We start from the raw sequence: 20,573 nt of genomic DNA, 5'->3' as shown, positions 1-20,573 counted from the left end.
CAATGAAATCGATTTTACGTTATTTCAGAAAAAGAGGATAAATGTGTGTGTTTGTGTGTATTAAGAAGTGTGTAGATGTTACCTCTGTGTGTTGTTTCCTCCACGGATATGGTGATTGTCTGTCTTGTACAGTGTCAGTTTTGTATTGAGTGTCAGGTTCCTATTAAATTTAAATTATATAATGAATTTTTCGTTTGTTATTTTCTATTCGAGCCACTTAATTACATGGAATACTTGTGTTTACCTTTATATCTGTAGAATCTAATTCTACTTGTATTTTCTCGGGAATTTTATCATTATCCACTTGAGGCTAGAAAAATGGATATAATTTAAAAGTTAATTTATGCATACTTAATATTAATCTAAAATTAAGCATTAAATACGATTTACCTTCTGGTCATCTAAACCTTCCTTTTTAGGTTCAATTTTTTTAAGGAAAGGTGCCTCAGTTTCCTATAACACAATTTACCTATTAATAGATTGATACTAAAAATACCAAGATAATTAAAGAAGTTTCATGAAGATTGTAACATCGTAAAGAAGATGATTGTGCAAAAGTGAAATGTGTGCAGTACAGTACAGTGCAGTGTATACATTTTTGTGAAAGTGAATAATAGTGTGTATATTTACTACCTCTGTTTGTGACTTTCGTCTCATGTAGAATGGTAATTGTGAAGGTTTCAAGTGTTTGTCTTTGTCTGTTTTGAGTGTGCCGTTTTGCTCCTAATAAAATTAGGGATTAGTGTGTTTGTGTATTGATTATTCGCTAAATCGAAGAAGTATATTGAAAATAAAATACCTTCGTATTTTCTGTGACGTCTGTTTTTGTTTGTGGTACTTGTTTAGTAGCTTCCGGCTCCTAAAGTTAATTTTAATTAGTTAATTGTAATATAAATGTATTTGATTTAAGCATAATTTTGCTACGTATTTATGTAATAAAATTATGTGTATGTAGTGTAAATGATGTAGCTTAGTAATGGCAATGTTTTTTTCGGTTGTGTGCCCAGTAGTAATGTAGCCAATGCTAAAATTACTATTTCTTAGGAAGAGTTAACAATTTGAAATACATTTCATGTCCACTTGCATGTGACGTGACGCACATGATCTAAGATTGACTTATTAATGAGAACTATTTTGAATTACCCGGTTAAGAACGACTCATGTCCTACCTCGTCAACTTTCTTGGGCTTTTGCCACGGGTACTTTGGCTGACTTGGCGATTTCTTTTCGTCGTTTGATTTGTCAGTAGCCTCTGTTTCTTTCTTTACCTATTTTTACAGAATAAATGTTATAATCCTTTTTTAAAACCCTAATAATTTTTTTTATTGAAATGAGTACTACCTCGACAGCTTTTTTGGGTCGTTGCCAAGGATATTTAGGTTGTTCAATCGACTCTTTTATTTCATCTTTCGGTTTTTCAGATAATTCGGGTCTGTTTTTCTCTTCCTATACAAATATCATAATAAAATTAATCTCTTATCATAGACTATTCTTATTATTAATTTTCATATCTTGATAAGTTATTCAATTAATTAGATGCCTCTTTTTTAAATTGTTTACTATTGTATCCGAATTTCAATTAATTTATTATTAGCAAGTGAATCGAAAAATCTAAACAGTACCTCAGTTTTAATAAGTTCATCTGAAGGTGTTTGGAAATCATTAGATTCAATAAGAGTCTTTGGTTCTTGTCGATTACTAATATCTGTCATCTCGTAATCCTGTTAAATTGGACATTTCATATTAAACAAAATTATATGTCAATTAATTAATTACTGATTTTATGATATCTAAAATACCTCATCAGCCCTACTGGGTCGACGCCAAGGATAGGTTGGCTCTGTCGGTCTATCTACTGAAACACGCCTTTTTGATTGCTTATGTTCAACTATCTTATCATCGCCATCCTGTTAAATCATTAATATGTAGTCAGTGGCTTTTTACTTAAAAATTTAATAAAAAACTATTCGCAATTCGTTTATACCTCAGCAACTTGACTCGGTAAACGTGAAGAGGAAGCAGTTTCTAACGGTTCATCAATAGAAACTTGACGTTTTACATCTGTTTTTTCAGTTAGTTTGTTTTCTGGTATATTTTCTTTGTTCTGACAAAAAGTTATGAATTAATTATGTTTTAATCCATTGATAAAAAAAATATTGACTGTTAAATTAAATAAGACTGTTAAACTATGATATACCTCATCGGTTGCACTAGGTTTACGTGTAGGTTTTGTATCTGTCTGTTTGTCAATTAACTCTTCTGGCTTAGTAGCTTTCTCTGTGACTTCTATCTCCTCAATACTCTCGTTTTCCTATTTCAAAAGTAGAATAATAATTACATAATCTACATTGAATTTAATATTAAGCTTTCTATGTGTAAAAAGTTCTACCTCGTTTGCTTTCTTTGAACAATTTTTGGGACGCACACGTTGCGTGGATAATTTTCGTTTTGGCTTAGGCTTTTCGACTTCTTCAACTGTTTCGTTTTCCTACATAACAAAAGCATTTAATACTATCACATTAGATGAACTGCACAATAAATGTGGCCTAGCTTAAAATTTACCTCCGTTTTACTTTGTCGGCGTTTCGGGACTTGCTCTTGACTCTCTAAGCTCTCTTTAGGTTTCGGTTCAATATCTTCTTTCGGTTCCTAGCAATGAGTAGTGTAAAGTGTTATGTACTATCTGAATTATGTAATATAAGTTTGAGTGTAAATGTATAAGTGTATATACCTGTGTGTCTGTTTTTGTGCGTCGCCATGGATATGTTTTATCTGTAGGTTTATCATCAGATTCTGTCTTTTCTTCAACTCTCATTGTAACGTCATCCTAGATACAAAAAAAATAATGCTAACATGTAAATTCTAAAACGTTTTTCTTTCTTCTTCTATTCTTATCGTGAGTGTTCATTTGTTAAACACAGAGTTATTCACTGAATATCTATTAGAAAACATTACTTAACAAACAGGTTTGTTTTTTTATGATAAGAAAATTATTACGGAGCTTTACAAACAAAATTGACATATACAGTACGTAGACCTCGTATGGTTTCATGAGGCCTTAGACATGCATTTTCGGTTATTTTTCCAACTTACTTTTAGTTTTATTTGCTCCACTTCACTGGCTTCTGCTGCTTTAATGCTCGTCTAAAAATTGCAAGTTAATAGGAAATATAAATAAGCGTCATGGGATGCGTCGCCTTCTTCTACATTGGGATCTAATTTAAATTTGCTGCAAATTTGATGTTTTTTCTCATTGCCGTAAACTTTAATCGTTTTTTGCAAATTAATTAAGTACTTTCTTTTTTTCAGTAAAAATAACTGAAAATTGAACTTACAAATATAAATTTGCAACAAATTTAAATAATTTATTTATTGAATCACTCTAATGGAGATAAAATATCCAAATTTTTACTATGGAGTTTAATAACAGCTACTAAAATGGAGATCTGTTTGAAAAGGGAAATTTCCAACTCTGTTATTTTACGGGATGTCTAAATTAAAATTCACACGCTACTTTTAAGACGCTTTTAATAATACCTATGATCAAGCATTACGAAGTCAAATTACTAACTAACGATTTAACTATAATCGTTTTTACTACTATCGCAATACATAATACAATAGCACATACCCTTTGCGCTGAAGATTTTTTCAGTGTAGAAACTTCTTGTTGTTCAGCCACAGAAGAAATAGAAGATTTTCTAGATTCGGCAGTTTCTTTTGTGAGCTGAGAAGTTATTGATGAATTACCATACTAAATAATATATTAATAGGGTCTTTTATTTCTTATGATGATAGGTCGTGAGGTATTTACTCAAAAGGCGATGAAATTGCGGTAAATTTTCTTATTAATTTCTAGCAATATAGCATTGAAATACGACACAATCGTAACACGTCTAACATTTAAGATTTATTATTTATTTGTTTCGAGTATTTTTTCTTTATGTAGTCAAGGTACCTAGATGATGATGATAATCTGGTAATATTGAAATATTATGTACTTTGCCAACAAAATCCAACGACCACTAGTAATGCTCATGTTGCTAATAGATCATACCTTAACAGCTTTGTTTTCGATGATAGAACTTCTTCGACTTTCTGATTTTGTTTCTTCCTTAACCTTTGAATATAAAAAAAAATGTTAAATGAAATATCACAAATTCCAGAACACTAATCTCATATGAAGCTTAAAGTTAACGCGATGAGGCATCTCTGACATATTAATTAGGCCTGCTGGAATTCATTGGTTTATTATATAGCAATAGAGTTATCTTGTTAATTAAGTTACGGGTTTTTGTGTGTTTCTGTTTCATATATATATTTGGAACTAAGGCAGCTTGTCCATTATTCTCAGTGGCGAAACTGCTTTCCCAATGGCTGATTAAGTCATGATAGTTTAAAAGCTTCTTACAGTAAAAATATGTTTTATTGATTAATTTATTTACAAGCATTTAGGAAATAACACTAAACTAAAAAAAGTAAGGGGAATAATAATACAAACCTCGCTTTGAATCGAAGTTCTTCTGCTTTCAGTCTAAAGAAAACAAAACACAGATTTATTAACACAGCAATTCAAACGAAAATAATTCACAAACAGTGGAAAATTTACAATGGAGTTCACATAAGGACAATGGTATTCACAAGATGGAAAATGTTTAATATTCAATATCATATTCCATTTTAAGTATCAGATTTTGGAATAAGGTCTTGAATGCTTTACAATTTTAATTTGACATGCCTATTGAGTTTAGGGGACAAATTCTACCTTTACTTCGAGATGCTGTGCTTGTTGTGCAGACATTGCCACCTGTTTCATTTAAATCATCTTTAATATTCCCTTTTTTATCAACTTCTGTATATAAATAGCTATCTCACTAGAATCCAAAATTTTGAAAAGTATCGTTGTCACGGAAATATTTTCGCCTTTTTATTCTTGTTTTCTTACCTTGGTTTCTTTTTCTTTCTTCTCCCTGACAATCGGTGTCGGGCTAATCTTTTCATATTTCTCCAGTACAGGCCTCTCATAGTCATCCACAAAGTCAAGCTCATACTGTTGATGTTTAAAGCATTGTATGAGAAAAATAATAAAATGAAAAAGGTAATTTATCGTGAGATTAATATTTTAGTTAATCTTGTAGTTGGACGTAGGTAAACGAGAAGGATTTACTGATAAATAACTCGGACTAAATTCTGTTTTAATACCTTGAGAAAGATGCTAATTTTACCTTTGGCGTAATATTAATGTGTCTGGATACCTTCATAGTGTGTACTATGTAGGGACGTCCAACTGCTAGCCTTTCAAATTTAAAATAAAAGAAACATATAAAGCACATATAAACATGCAACATGCGACTCGTGGCAAAACATTTTAGGACAACTGACACAGATACTGAAGAACATAAAAAGAACCCCTACGAAGGGATGAACGCAGAAAATATTTTACACAGTGTTCTGATTGCAAATGTACAAGTCTTGGAAAAGTATTTATTAAAAATAGCATAAAATGCCGATGGGTATATTTATTCATAAAATTCACTATAAATGAGTTTCAGTATTCCAATTTTACATTTGTCTGTTTCGATATGTGGATATTTTGTGTGTATAGTATAGAAATTTGTACATTTGGAAGGAAGTTTTGAAAAGAGATAGGGACGCCACGAAGCTACACCACAATACCGTAAACAATGTTTACCCCATCAGAATTGAGTTTGCCATCAACAGTAGCTTTTTTAGGCTCATCTGTTTTCTTCTTGACCGTTTTCTTAAGTTGTGGCATTTCGAATTTACCACCTTGTACCTTCGGTATCTCCTAAGAATCAACCAAAGCATTAAATTTTGTGAGCATGGTTAGATAATGCATTTTAAGCCGTTACTTAACTATAATTAGACTACGTTTGCCTCACAAATCAGTTCTGATATTTTTAAAACATGCATTTATTCTAATCTACCGAAATTCTTTATTTTAGTGACATGATACAACTCCTTATTTTGTGCTTTTGCATCTACAACATCTAAAGTTACGATTAAAACTTTTAAGACCACTGCTGTGGAGTAGCAAAGCATTTTATCACTCGCTACCTCTTGGTCGTCATCTTTCTTGACAACAGCAGGTTTTTTGACCTTTAACGTTGCTGCTTCAGCACCCTCCTAAGAAATTTGAACATAGCGCTTAAGCCAATTGTATTCATAATTTTTAACAGCATCAAACCGTTCACGATTGCTTCAGTTTCGTACAACAAGTTTAAAATTATAAGCATATAGTTGAGTGCATATTAAGTACCGTTAGTTTTTTCTTAGCAGGAGTCTTTTGTGTGAGCTGCGCCTCTTCGGGAGCAGTCGTGCTTGTCTTTTTGCGCGGTTTGCTGAGACTGACAGCCTCCTCTGTGTCGTCTTCCTAACATCCCAGAATAAGTGTTAAAATTTGGTAGAGGTCACGATCCCAAGTTTAAAGAAAGATTATATTATATCACAAATTGTCAATCATTTGATATAATACGCTAATTTTTAGAGAGAGAGAAAGAGAAGAAATATATAGATAAATTCATTCGGCTAAAGATGAACACTTAGACTCAAGTATAGTATAGTAGTATATATAGTAGTAGTGCGAATGGTATTTTCTGGTTTAGAATAGGACACAGTTATTGTTCTTTCTTGTTCAGTGGAATAAAAATTAAGTAATATTGTATTCATGTAAAGTAAGGTTAGAAAGAGTTTTATTTCCTTGAAATTCATTTAAAATATTTTGGGTTAAATCATGTGAAATAGTGTACCTTAGGTTCTTTATCTTTAGGTGAAGGTCTCTTAAGTGTTTTTTCTTCAATGATCTCTGGTTTCTTAACGTGGAGTTTGGCTTCAGCCTCGTCTTCCTAAAGTTTTTTTTTATTACTTCATTAATATATAACAATATAAGCAATGATGCGCAGTTTTTAAAGCTTAGTGAAAACTATAAGTATATGCTTTATAATTAAAAATATAAATAAGTTATGTGTACAAACCGTAGGCTTAATTTCAGCCGGTGTTTTGTGTGTAAGTGATGTTTCAGGTTCTTGTCCAGGCTTAGCCGGAGTCTTAGGTTTGGTAATGCTGAAGTTTTCATCAACATCCATAGGCTATAAAAGGTATTTGACATAGATAATAAATGCAAAATAAAAAAAATTCTGATGAAGATTAATAGTTGATAATGTCCAAATAACTCAGAAGTGCCTACTGTGTTTTTTTTTTAATATACTCTTACTCTACAAAGTGTATCGATAAATAAATAAATCTCTTCATTAATGGATCCATTGTCTATTATTATCTATTAACTATGAGATTAACCTTTTCTTAGTTATAATTAGATTGTATTGATACCTCTGGTTTGTCATTGTCTTTGTCTTTGACAGATCGCCGCCTAGTCGCTGTTGCGGAAGGCGTTTCTTCATCTGGTTTTTTGTCCTCCTGATAAGAATGTATTCTTTAAATGCAAACGAATACGTCTCGGTACAGTAAAATGGCTAAGAAATTACTGATTACGATAAACTAGTAATCTTATAAGATGTTATTAAATGTACATATTGTTTTTAATTCTCCTTCTAACTTCTACTCTAACCGTAATACCTATGTTGATAATTCAATTAATGTTTAATTTCTGGCTCGAACGCATTTTCTTATGTATTTAATGTGAGTTAAACCTCTTCATAGTAATGAAATTATATTGATACCTCTGGTTTAGCACTCTCTTTGTCTTTGACAGAACGTCGCCTAGTTGCCGTGGTGGACTGTGTTTCTTCTTCTGCTTTCTTATCCTCCTGATGAATTTGAGTTGTTTGAGTGCAACGTGTTTTAACACGTTTTGATTTAGAGCGACGAAAGAAAAATAAAATAGTTTAGATTAATTCTTCAAGTTTTTGTTTCCTACCTAACCGGCGCAAACATGTACGTGAGATCATGGGCTCAACCTGAGAGAACTGCTAACAATTAAATAGCCCTAGCAAGAAGCTTTGCTCAATCTACCACCGCTCTTCTACAAAAGTTTATAAATTCAAATCATTTTCAAAAAAGTCTATCTTAAGCAGTGAAACTGTTTACCCAATTCATGATAGTATAATTCACAGAAATGGTTAAATTTAATCTATACGTAATATGGCTATATAAGTCAATTAGTGTCAAGCATAAAAATATATATGTATATAAATTACGTGATGTAGTTCAGTGTACCTTTTTCTTTTTCTCGAGTGGTGTGGGTGTGATTTTCTCGTATTTCTCGAGGACTGGTCTTTCGTAATCGTCGACGAACTCTTCCTCGACAACCTTTGAAATGTTTGAGTGTCAGCATGATTCGTAGTTTAAAGATTCGGTTGATAAAAATAGACAAATAATGTATGTTATTCTGTGTATACAGGGTGTAAAGTGGTCCCTAAAGCGAAGACAGGAGGAACTGGTGTTCTAGATATAGTCTAATTGAACGTAGATGGTTAAAAATCAACAAATGCGCGGGAATCGCCTTGAGACAAAATGGCGGTCTGCTTTCAGGTGTCTTAGTTTTTTGGTTCAGAAAAATTTGAACCTACTGGAACTACAAGTATTTATGTTCTGCTTAGTAAGTAAATATTGTATTTAATTCAATTTAGACTCTTAGTTCATTACCGTTTCGGCTTAGAGAATGTTGTCTTTACACACTGTATAAAATAGGTGGGTCTAGATTTCGAATAGAAGAAAATTAAATTATCTTTATTACTTTATTTGTTATTTAACAGTTTGGTTACAGAGTGAATAAATCAAACTGTGAGTAAATTAATTAGAGACCGATTTCTCGGTCAGACAACTTTTTGTTGTATTTTCATTGCAGAAGAATTAATTAATTGCATTAAGCATTTCAAACACAAGAGTACTTACCACAAAGATTTACTAACCATCAACTTCAAAAAACGAAATAAACCATTTTACAGCCTCATTCGTGCAATCATCATAAGCGAAATTTCTTATTAATACTTACTCTGAATGTTGAGCGGTCAAAATAGAAAAATACAATTTTTAGCAGCGCAATTAGGAACAGCGTGCCTCAAATACGCGAGAATGTGCGAATATTATGAAGTCGTTATTCGTTTTGTGTTATGTGAGATAGTTTTAAAACTGTTATGTACTCTCAAACTGTTAAGTGTAAGAATATGTAGAGTGTATACCTCCTTCTTTTTGAGTGAGGGTCGTTTTTTGGTTTCCGGTTCATCCTTTTTAATGGATTTTGTTTTAGGTTTCTCCTCTGGTTTTGGTTCTTGCTCCTAATGTACAATTTAATTATGTTTTTAAGGGTACAAGTTCCAGATAAAATGAAAATTTTAAGGGTTATTTCGAAATAAATAGAGGAATTACGTATTAAAGAGTTTTACTAAAGTGAACTTTGAAGAAATTAAAGAATAGGAATCTTGAAGAATTTTAGTTTTGTATTCACTACCTTGTCTTTTTGGACAGGACGTTTGCGTAGTGTAGGCATTTCCGGTTCTTCTTCTTTCTCTTTTGGTTTAATTTTACCCTTCATCATATCCACATCGTCCTAAAGCAAAGTTTTATTTAAAAAAAGTAATTTTGTCATGGTAATATTTATTAGCCCATGAATATTTGTATAAATGAATATACCTGTGTATCACTAGTTCGACGTTTGTCTTTGGGTGTTGGTGCTACTTTTTCGTATTTCTCAAGTTCGGGCTTTTCGTAATCGTCCACGAATTTCGAATCAGCCTACAATTATTTACACGTTAAATTGCAAATATTTACTAATAAACTCCAGACTACTTTAATTGTTATTTTCAATTTGATTAACATTATACTGGATTCCGTTACCTCATCAACTCCGTTCACTTTTTTGGTTTTATCTAAAGGAGTTGGCGTCAGTTTATCGTATTTCTCCAACTCTGGCCGTTCGTAATCGTCAATGAATTCGTCAGTGTCACCCGGCTATAAATATTTTGTTTTATTGTTACAAGATTGTATTTTTCAATAATAGCGAACTGATTTGACTAGCGAATTAATCATTACCTTTCGGACTGGTTTTTTTGTTTTAGCTACTTGTGGTTCTTCAAGCGGTTCCTCGATTTGTTTAGATGGTTTTTTTGATAATTTGATGTTTGTTAGTTCATCTACCGGCTCCTCTGGTTTGGGAATGCCTTTTTTAATACTTGATCTCCTAGGCTCAGCCTTGTCTTCGTCGACCTAATTTGACGTTATTTTTTTATATTTATTTTTTAATGGATTTATATCGAAATATAAATAATTTAAGTTTTCGTTATTCATACCTTATCGTTAAATTCAACCTTGGTTTTTTTCTCAGGGGTCGGTTCAGCAATAGAAGGTTCATCTTCACTGAATTGTTCACTTTTAACGCTTTCCGAAACTGATGCGCGTTTACCCTAAACCGATTTTAATAGGTAGGTATTAATTTTTTTAAATTCGAGGTTTTCATAAATGGTATGTGTATAGTGTTTGTTGTGTAGTGTTTACCTTTGGTGTGTCATCCTGTTTTGCTTTTTTAGCAAGAGGGGTCGGTGTAATCTTTTCATATTTCTCCAGAACTGGACGCTCGTAATCATCGACGAACTCGATTTCATCCTAACACCCAAGTTTATTTTAGCACATTTTAACACAACACACAAACTAGAGTTATATGGTACTTACTATTCGGGATAAATAAAATGAGGACATGGTCTAAACCTACATAGTTTCTAAAAATATTAGGTACAACATGTAATTTTCTAAATATATCAATTGAACACAGATTCGTGATGTTCAGTTTATATTGACATGGAAGCTTTGTACATTAGCATTAAAACAAACAAACTACTTACCTCCTCTTTTTTAGCAACAACCTTCTTTTTAACCACTTTTTTCTTTTCTTCTGTGGATTTTTTAGATACCTCCTTTTTGGTTTCGACAGGTTCTTCCTTGGGTTTCACCGATTTCAGCTTAGGAATACCTTCAATCTTTTTCTCAGGCTCAGGTTCAGGCTTCTTTTTCTCAAGTTTTTCAAGTAGAGCTTTCTTCTCTTCCTCAGTCTTGTTTGTTTTCTTTTCGATATTTTTTTTGGCCTCTTCGGCTTCTAATTCTGCTTTTCTTATTTCTTCCTTTTTGGTCTCAATTTTCTTGGATTCAACTTTAGAGTCAGCCTTTTTAGATTCAATCTCCATTTCCTCTTGGTTATTTTCTATTGTAATTTGTCCTTTCTTAGTCACTTTTTTGGATGCCGTTTTCTTTTCTTCAATTGTCGTTTTTTCTTCTTCTTTCTTTCTTATTTCTTCGTTCTGAAATACAAAATGTAAGTAATTCAAACACTACCAAGCTTAAAATTTTATTTAAGTGATTGATAAAAAAGGATGCTTAAAGGATGAGGAAGTTTGAATTCTTTCTCTTTAAATATTTTAATATTCTTATTATTTTACTAACCTTTTTCTTTTCATCTACGTGGTTTTCTTCAATTATTGATTTCTCTTCCACGATCGACATTTCTTCTTCAGACTCTTCGATAACAGTGATTTCTTCTTCTTCCTCCTCCTTTTTCTTTTTCTGTAATATTTCATATTTACGTATTTTTTTATTTGACCTAAACTAGTTACCAAATATTTTTTTGGTAGCTGGCAGACCACCCAAGCATCTTTTACAAATAAAAAAATGTTTTGAAGGAAGTGATTTATAGTCATGATTTACAGTACATTAATCTTTGATAAATTATAATAATACCTTTTCATCAACAATAGTCAAATCTGCGCTAGATTCGTCTTCGCCGTATTCGTTCTTAATCACAACTCTGTAGTTGGCAACGTATTTCGAAGAAACCTTTCTAATGATGAGTCTAGCGTTGGTACCATCAAAAGATGTGTTCACTTCAGATGTATCTCTGATGACGGTGGAGTTTTTGTACCAAGTGCATCGACATGACTGATCTGATGTTTTGAGGACGGCGATAAATTCAGCTTCCTCGTTTTCTTTTCTAGCCTGTTAAAACAATTAAAATACTTAAGTCACTACTACTATTTTTGTCTCTTTTTATGATCGCTCCCTACAGTAAATATATTATCTTCTATACACTTAATATTTTGTATAGAAGTATGAACGAAGTCGATGTGTATTCACAATCATTACAATTTAGGGTTTTTATTTTATTTTATTGCCGTATAGGCAGACGAGCATACGGTCCACCTGATGGTGAGTGGTTACCGTCACTCATGGACGTCAGCAATGCCAGGGGCAGTTACGTCGGGTGCGACGAAGTCAAAAAATATACATGTATTTCCATTGTAATAGTCCTATAAATTCATTCTATTGTCAGTTCTACTTAAAACTACTTCTTTGTTAGACAATAATACAATCAATATTAATTTTGGTATTTTATATCATTAATAGTTACCAAGCTCCTGAGGTGTTTGATGATATGAGGCTTTTCTCCTTTCTCCTCAGGAATCTCTGTGATTTCAACTTGTTGCGATGTGGCCTCACCTTTCTCGTTCTTAGCAACGAGTTTATACGAACCCTTGTCGGTTTGTGAAACGTTTGAGATTTCCAATTTGACTGCGAATTCACCCTGAAAACATCAATTATCGAAGTTTTAATCGTGAGCTGAAATAAACTAAACTACTAAAATGTTTATTTTAACTGAAGGTGTTTTAAATTAACCAATTGACTAATATATTATTACTTTCAATAGCTACAATTATACAGTCGCAATTAATCGTTAATGCGATTGAAATGAATACTCACCTCTCTCACAGGTTCAATTAGCACAGTATGCCTAGAGTCTTCTTTGACAGCACTGGCTTCTTTGAACCAAGTACATTGAGGTGCAAATTTACTTAATACTTTACATTCAACAATAACAGTCTTCTTCTTAACTATCTTAATGATCTTTGGCTTTTCCTTGATAACTGGAATGACTGCAAATACAAATTGTTACAGTATTATAGATAAGCTTAATTTTATTTTGGTTGGATAAACAAATTTTAAAAATAGGATATTCACCAAATAAATTTTCTACTATTATCGCGATAAAAACACTATTTTTCATATCGTTTGACGACTTTAAATAAACAATTTGGTAAACTTACTTTCAATATTGAGCGTTAAATTCGCATTGAGCTCTCCAAGTTCATTTTTGATATTGCATTTATACAATCCGGAGTCTTCGATGCCAGGATCGATAAGTTCTAGGATAATTGTGTAAATGTCTTCATGTACTTCAATCCTGGTCTTAATTTTCGATGATTCCTTGATTTCTTTACCCTCGTGGTACCACACGATAGTCGGTCTCGGGCTAGCTTTGACCTTGCATCCCATTATGACTAATTTGCCGTTGTCTTTGGACTGAATGGTAGGTTTCTCGACAAACGTCGGGCCTTCTCCCTCCGGTTCGGGTTCGGCTTCGATGTTCAAATTGATATTAGCATTGCTTTCACCAAATTCATTCTTGACATGACAGCGGTAAGCGCCACCATCCGCTGCCGTCGGATTTGTTAAAAGCAAGAACAGTTCATAAACATCCTCTTCAATTTTACTAGATTTGATTTCAATTTTACTACTAGCCTTGATGACCGTCGTGCCCCTGTACCACGATACTTCGGCCGCCGGCTTGGCTTTGCAGACACAACGCATCGTAATGAGTGTACCATCTTCATTGGGAATGATTCGGGGTTTCTCCACGAACGACGGTGCGAAACCGTTCTCATCATCCCCACCTAAATAAATAACGGATTAACTTAGAGTATTTAATACTTACGATTTTAAAATCAACTTAAGCACCATGCTGCTCTTAAGCTGAAAGCGAAACATGCTTCTGCTACTGAATGCGTACGTAACCAGATAACTAACTCTGTTTACAGGATTCAAGTGAATATTTTAATTTACATTACATTTTGTTTTACCTTGGAAATTTAGAGCAATGTTGGCATTGCTCTCACCAAACAAGTTGAAGGCATTACACCTATAGTTTCCCCCGTCTTCTTTAGAAGGACTCAAAATTTCTAGTGTTAAATTAAATGTATCTTTTCCAGTTGCTTTTCTAGACATCTTCATTTTTGGACCGTCTTTAATTTCTCTGTCTCCATGAAACCATGTGATGTCTGGGACTGGATAAGCCTCAAGCACACATTCCATTATCAATAAGTCCCCTTCTTGTCTTATCGTAGGCTTTTTAGGGAACCTTGGTGCTTTACCATCGGGGATTCTGTTTGAAATACAAAAGTTAAAGGATTTTCCTAACGTCGACTTCAACAATTTATCAAAGTAAACTAATGTCCTTACTTAGGTTTATCTCCTCCTTCGAAATTTAGATTTATTTTCGCTACACCTTCACCATGCTTGTTTTTCGCTAAAGCCCTATATTCTCCCCTGTCCGAATTCTCTACGCCTATGATTTCGAGTCGTGCCATGTGATACAGAGTTTGATCCTCTTCTAACGTTATTTTATATCTGCTACTTTCTTTTATCATTTTTTTGCCATGGTACCTGTTTTTGAAGGCGAATTTTGTTTAATGGAACGCTTTACTGATGAATAAATAATTGATTATTTATTCAAAACGTTGCTTACCAGGCTATGGTTGGTTTCGGTTTGCCAACACATCTGCATTCGAATGTGATTTTGGTACCATCGTCCGATTGCCTGATGACCGGTCTTTCCGTGAACGTTGGTTTGATAAAGTCCTCAGGTACGGGCGCTTCGTCGCCTATTTCATTAATCCACTTATTAACATCCATTTATTTTAAATCGACTACGTGAAGATTTGCAGCTGTATTCGTATGTTACGTGCCATATTTAAGATGTTTTCTTTAAGAATCGTGTATTTTATTATTATTTTAAGATACGCAGAGTTAATTCAGGATTTAAGAAAATATATAATGGTATAGTAAAATAAATATACATAAATATTTTGGATTATGTGCGTTTTCTCCTTTCTACATTCAGTCTAAAATAGTACGCATTTCAGTTGCTCCAGTTAATGTTTTAATAGTGCCTTTGCAAAGCAAAAAGATTGTAAGACGGTCTCTAACTACTAAATAATCGCAGGGTGTTGTGTTAATAGAAGCACAGTTATAGCGTAAGAACTACCGTAAATAACAAAATGATAATTTACGAAAGATAAATGTATAATTTTGTTTCAAAATAAATTTCGTGCACAAGAACATACAAGTATTTTATGTTAATGAAGCCGTGTGTAGTGTGCATGTTGTGTGTATATGGTATTTGTGCTTGTGTGTTCTTAATAAATTATAATATAATTGAACAGTTAGCCAAATAACGATATAAGAAAACATCTTAAATCGAAATAGTGTGAATGTAGAGTACAAACGATTTTGGGGGAATTAGTTGATGACATTAATAATTATACAAGCTATGCTGCAATATCTACGGTCGTAGCGACACATGTTTACATCTAATACGAATATTAGGACCACACAGTAAAACATACATTGTTAAACAACCGAAGCCCTATTTTTCTTCAGAGTTTTACTTGATAATGTAAATAAAAATAAATTTTATTTCATTTGACCATTTTTTGTATGTATTACAGAATGACTGTTATCATACTTACTGTCGAAATTTAAGCTGATCGTGGCGTTGCTTTCGCCGAGTTCGTTTTTAGCTGTAACCTTGTACTTCCCGGCATCTTCAACGGTTACATTGTTGATTTCCAACGAGGCATAGTACGATTTGCCTTCCTTGCTTACTGTCAACTGCAAAATTTAACATTCAATAATCCTTATGCTTTAAATAGTTCTGCCAATGCCGGTCCCAAGCCCGGATTAGAAAAGAGGAGGGTTGAGTTGGTGTCCGACCTTCTCACCACAAAACAGTCAACGCCGAATGTCCGACAGCGGTTAATTAGCCGGACCCAAATAAGGCTTCAGCGGCCTCGAAGAACTAAATCTCTTCCAAAAGCATTGCCATGGAAGGACGCGGGGTCCCACCATGTGTATTTTCCCAAGAAAGCCTCACGAGTTCACGACCCTCAGCATTGAGGATTATCGACGCAAGGAGGGGGCTGCTTTAAATAAATTTACTGTACTGGGGCTAAGTAGCTTCAGAAGGAAGTCTAATTTAAATAAGATTGCATTTTTAAAATACCTCAAATCCATTGCTAGGACAAATATAGGACGCAAGGTTACCGCACACCAAGACACCTGGCATCGCTCCTAGCCAACTGGATCGAGGTCAAGGTCATCTTTAATTACTTTTAAAACTAGGACACTGAAGATAATCATTCGAACCCGCTACATTTATAAGGACTTTTTGAATTATCTTCATCAGATGTAAGAGTAAGTTCTTCGATGTTGGATTAGGCATGTGCCCTACCTTTTGCGTATTATAAGCATTATATTTAGAATTTGAATCATTTAAAGGAACTTTGGTTAATACCTTTTTTTTTCCTACTTATGCCTTAAGAGGCTATTTCAGCTTCACCCTAGCGTGTAAGTGAGAAGCTCAATGGGCTGTGTCTATCGGTTGGTTAATAACGGCTATCACATAATTCTTCACTAAAATACCATAATATAGTTGTACCCGTGGAAAATTAGCAAGTTTATTTCAGATATTATTTTAAAGATTTTCGGTTTTACCTTGTTTTCAATGTGTCTTTGATTGTTTACCTTATGTCTTGCTCCGGGTTTTACTTCCACGGCATTGTGGAACCAGGTCACGCCGGGTACAGGCTCAGCCTCAATGCGGCACTCGAATATCAACCGTTTGCCATCGTCTTCTTGTCTGATGGCCGGTTTACGCGCGAACGTTGGCGCTTTACCGTCCGGTTGTCTAGAAACATTAACTTTACTTTGACAACAGCATACGTACAAGATTGACTTAAAACAAGATTCTATAGTATTACTAGCTGACCTGGCAAACGTTATTTTGCCATTTATAAGATTTCTAGGGAATTTTTAGTGTAGAAAAAAAAACTAACTTATTGTAAGCGTGTAAGGATGTGGTAAATGAGTGTAACAGGCATGTAGCGCTGTGATCGATGAGGGAATGTAAAAATAACAAAACCTCATTCGACCACGTAATGCCTCATTATAACAAAAAAAAATTGTCCAAAAAATAAAAAATAAATGTTAGGGGTGGACAGCCCTAATCACTTAGGGGTATGAAAAACAGATAGTAGCCGATTCTCAGACCTACTGAACATGCATATAAAATTTCATAAAAATCGGTCAAACCGTTTCAGAGGAGTATGGTAACTAACATTGTGACACGAGAATTTTATATAAAAGACTAGCTGACCCGGCAAACATTGTTTTGCCATATATAAGATTTCTAGGGAATTTCTAGTGTAGAAAAAAAAACTAACTTATTGTAAGTGTGTAAGGATGTGGTAAATGAGTGAAAGAGGCATGTAGCGCTGTGATCGATGAGGGAATGTAAAAATAACAAAACCTCATTCGACCACGTAATGCCTCATTATAACAAAAAAAATTGTCCAAAAAATAAAAAATAAATGTTAGGGGTGGACAGCCCTAATCACTTAGGGGTATGAAAAATAGATAGTAGCCGATTCTCAGACCTACTGAACATGCATATAAAATTTCATAAAAATCGGTCAAACCGTTTCAGAGGAGTATGGTAGGTAACTAACATTGTGACACGAGAATTTTATATAAAAGATATTGGCACTATTTTAATATATATATTTCTTCTGTGCGTATGTTTGTCACTGAACTCCTCCTAAACGGCTAGACCGATTTTAATGAAATTTTCTGTGTACCTACAGGTGGATTCAAGAATGGTTAAGATTTACAATTAATTTATCTTTCCTAGAAATAAATTATGTGGCAAAACAACATTTGCCGGGCCAGCTAGTATCTATATACTTATAAATACAGTTGGATTTACTGTTAGTTAAAATCACTTTAATAGGGATCCGTGTGTAGTTTTTTTTTTTTTTTAAGTTTTTGGACAAAATTTAAAGAAATATTTTCTCCGGCGTCGGTAATATAATATAGATATCAAAAATTATAACCAATTATAGTGTGAAATGTTCTACATAAAAAGTTAAAACACAAATTGTCAGATCTTGTGTATCTAAAATAGCGATTTGCAGGCGAAAGAAAAGGACAATATAGTCGATATTCGAGATATTATGGAGGACATTAATTTGTGAACTTGTAGATTAACAGGAAATTACAGTCAGAATAACTTAGCGTGGCTAGAAAAGGCCCAAATCCAGCTCAATATATAATATATATTTTATAGTGGAGTTAAAATAAGTTGACTCCACATGCTGACTGCATCGCATTGTGTTAAGGATCTGTTAGTTGGATATATTACATCCGATAAAACCTTTATATATATTTTTTTTTTAAATTTTAAGACATATTCGATCAATTTTATGTACACCTTCACGATTTTCCTATTTTCTATAAAAGGTAAACATAAAAAAAAAATTGCATCAAAAAAATAAAACACTCACTTCTGTTTCTCTTCGTCAGCGGCTGAAAAACGTAAAAAAAAAAGAAAACTATTAATCAACCTTTAAAAATAGCAGTTGACGAACAATAAATGAGACGGTTATTTTAGTAAGCCCTTTGCTATTACAATCTATTGTAATCTTGAAACAAACCAATCGAGTGAATAATTTAACAGACATTGATAGAACACTCAAAATAGCTGCTAAACGATTTCTGACTATTGAATTTATAGTCGTGAAAGTAATTCATGATAGAAGAAATCTAACAGATAATTCTGTTTGGCATTTAATGATTGGCGAAACATCGAGCAGATGTAAACAAACGGCTCGGTGATAACTTTGAAAATAAACTACTGCTCTCTTGAATGTTTTTATTGGATGGAAAATAAATTTAAGATTTAAACATACATAGCTACCTGCTTTGAACTAATCACTGATAGGGCTTCGGTTTATAATATTAAGAAAGCATGTAATTAACAAACAGTTTATTTAATATAAATTTGCTGGAATGAGAATTGGCTCAAGGTTTTTCAAGCATTAATGTACCGACCCTGAGATTATAACTCTAAGAAAGTTTTCTTTGCAATTTCCATCTTTAGAGAAAGCATTCATTAAAAATGCTACTGGTTGTATCATGATAATAATTGTGAACGTCACGATACTCAAAAGTGAGGATTCGCCACTGGAGGAAAAGCTTTTTCCCCATTCTTTTTAAAGAAATATTTCGGAGCTAGCCCTAGTGAATTACTCATGAAGTACAATAGCTACATTGTTTACATTATGACATGGTTTCGTCGGTATTACCGTCACCGCGACTTCAAACCACCATTTTACTGCCAAAATGTACAGCTTGGCTCGAACCCTAAGCGTGGGTTACGGTGTTTAATAATTTTTTTCACGCATGTATTTCGGTCGATGACTAACCCCGTTATTTGTGTAGGCATTATTTTTATTGGCCCAGTATACGGTTACGGGACAAATGTTTTGACCAATGTTTTCGGATTTGACATATTGTTGGCCAAATGTTTGTCGTTCTAATATACTTTTTATTGGCTTCGATAATTAAAGAGTTCACGGTCTTCTGTTGTAGTAGTATAGGAGCTTATAGACGCTTGATTTGAAATCGAAAACTATTCGACAAGAATAGCAGTTGTCTCACCACTTCATAGGAACTCGTTAATGGCTTGCTGCAGAAATAAGCAAGATGTTGCTGCGCTGGTTCATTTAAGAATATTCAATGAATAACAGTTATTAGATATACGAATAAGATAATATACTCACGGCTAAAATTAAGGTTGATGGATGCGGCCACCTCGCCCATCTTATTTTTGGCCTTAACTTTGTAAAGCCCCGCATCGGTCTCGATCACATCATCCAATTCGAGCACCACCAGGAATTTGTTGTTGGCGATGCTTTGGATCCTTGATACAAAGAGATAGAGCTTAAATTCAATGAACACGAGTTTGAGTCAAAGAAAAGGATTTAATTTAATAAAACGTTTCTCAATCGATGAACAGCTCGATTGTGGTATTGAGTTTTCGCACGAGGCCTTTTGGAGGGCTATATTAGTTCTATATATGGCCTCAGTTTTTAAAGCAATAGAAAACCGAACCAACAGGAGGTATTTAATTAGATATAAGTTATTTAATCGAAATTAAGATAAAAATATCATGTCTGTAATATGTCACGTCAATAAGAAGACGAAGAGTAATATAAAATAGCTCGTAATTCAAAAGACGTAAACAACTCTAAAATAAATCAAATACCTCAAATTTAATCGGCGAAATTAATGTAAGATTTTGATATAAGATTTTTGAACATTTCCTTTCGAAAGATGTACCAGCCGTCATATAATACAATCCAGGTTTAACTCTACTTTTAAACTGTATTGCTGTTTCTATTATCGTTATTGTACAGAATCTCTTAATTATGCAGTTGAAACTCTCTCGGACTACGTTGCCAAATAATCAATAAGAAAGGTAACATCTATTCACCAGAGCTACATATGTAATACCCCATCTGGACTTCCTTGAAACGTCATGATATCTTGAAGATATTTCGTTTCAAGATCAACTCTCTGTTCGTTTCATTAGGGTACTTATAATTGTAATGTAAAAATATTAAGAATATTCGATTAATTAATTTAAAATTTTAATT

General features: G+C 33.3%; 1 protein-coding gene across 39 annotated transcripts in view; it reads right to left on the bottom strand.

Moving 5' to 3' along the window:
- Positions 1-20,573, bottom strand: part of LOC105842996 (twitchin) — a 150,228-nt gene that overhangs the window by 95,826 nt on the left and 33,829 nt on the right. For 13 of the 39 annotated variants that reach the window (XM_062676513.1, XM_062676517.1, XM_062676548.1 and 10 more), the window contains exons 3-49: positions 19,698-19,837; positions 18,420-18,441; positions 16,603-16,765; positions 15,549-15,690; positions 14,546-14,681; positions 14,260-14,463; positions 13,881-14,182; positions 13,068-13,694; positions 12,724-12,896; positions 12,374-12,547; positions 11,707-11,961; positions 11,413-11,532; positions 10,818-11,270; positions 10,474-10,581; positions 10,269-10,382; positions 10,012-10,185; positions 9,817-9,930; positions 9,613-9,714; positions 9,431-9,529; positions 9,162-9,257; positions 8,197-8,289; positions 7,701-7,787; positions 7,351-7,437; positions 6,996-7,109; positions 6,771-6,866; positions 6,281-6,394; positions 6,079-6,147; positions 5,693-5,809; positions 4,946-5,050; positions 4,502-4,534; positions 4,058-4,120; positions 3,632-3,727; positions 3,094-3,144; positions 2,732-2,827; positions 2,563-2,649; positions 2,390-2,488; positions 2,198-2,311; positions 1,985-2,104; positions 1,800-1,907; positions 1,623-1,721; positions 1,342-1,446; positions 1,170-1,268; positions 800-859; positions 634-723; positions 391-453; positions 245-310; positions 83-160 (exon numbers count right to left, since the gene is read on the bottom strand). In XM_062676513.1, coding sequence (XP_062532497.1) covers positions 83-160; positions 245-310; positions 391-453; positions 634-723; positions 800-859; positions 1,170-1,268; positions 1,342-1,446; positions 1,623-1,721; positions 1,800-1,907; positions 1,985-2,104; positions 2,198-2,311; positions 2,390-2,488; positions 2,563-2,649; positions 2,732-2,827; positions 3,094-3,144; positions 3,632-3,727; positions 4,058-4,120; positions 4,502-4,534; positions 4,946-5,050; positions 5,693-5,809; positions 6,079-6,147; positions 6,281-6,394; positions 6,771-6,866; positions 6,996-7,109; positions 7,351-7,437; positions 7,701-7,787; positions 8,197-8,289; positions 9,162-9,257; positions 9,431-9,529; positions 9,613-9,714; positions 9,817-9,930; positions 10,012-10,185; positions 10,269-10,382; positions 10,474-10,581; positions 10,818-11,270; positions 11,413-11,532; positions 11,707-11,961; positions 12,374-12,547; positions 12,724-12,896; positions 13,068-13,694; positions 13,881-14,182; positions 14,260-14,463; positions 14,546-14,681; positions 15,549-15,690; positions 16,603-16,765; positions 18,420-18,441; positions 19,698-19,837 — 6,127 coding nt within the window. Of the gene's footprint in view, positions 1-82; positions 161-244; positions 311-390; positions 454-633; positions 724-799; positions 860-1,169; positions 1,269-1,341; positions 1,447-1,622; positions 1,722-1,799; positions 1,908-1,984; positions 2,105-2,197; positions 2,312-2,389; positions 2,489-2,562; positions 2,650-2,731; positions 2,828-3,093; positions 3,145-3,631; positions 3,728-4,057; positions 4,121-4,501; positions 4,535-4,765; positions 4,804-4,945; positions 5,051-5,692; positions 5,810-6,078; positions 6,148-6,280; positions 6,395-6,770; positions 6,867-6,995; positions 7,110-7,350; positions 7,438-7,700; positions 7,788-8,196; positions 8,290-9,161; positions 9,258-9,430; positions 9,530-9,612; positions 9,715-9,816; positions 9,931-10,011; positions 10,186-10,268; positions 10,383-10,473; positions 10,582-10,817; positions 11,271-11,412; positions 11,533-11,706; positions 11,962-12,373; positions 12,548-12,723; positions 12,897-13,067; positions 13,695-13,880; positions 14,183-14,259; positions 14,464-14,545; positions 14,682-15,548; positions 15,691-16,602; positions 16,766-18,419; positions 18,442-19,697; positions 19,838-20,573 lie in introns of those variants that run through there. The other 26 variants (XM_062676524.1, XM_062676525.1, XM_062676526.1 and 23 more) reach the window with 14 other exon arrangements.

Source organism: Bombyx mori, chromosome 27 (genome assembly GCF_030269925.1).
Source record: "Bombyx mori chromosome 27, ASM3026992v2".
NCBI lineage: Eukaryota > Metazoa > Arthropoda > Insecta > Lepidoptera > Bombycidae > Bombyx > Bombyx mori.
The sequence above is the reverse complement of the archived record's forward strand: the minus strand, read 5'-3'. Positions and strand labels throughout refer to the sequence as shown.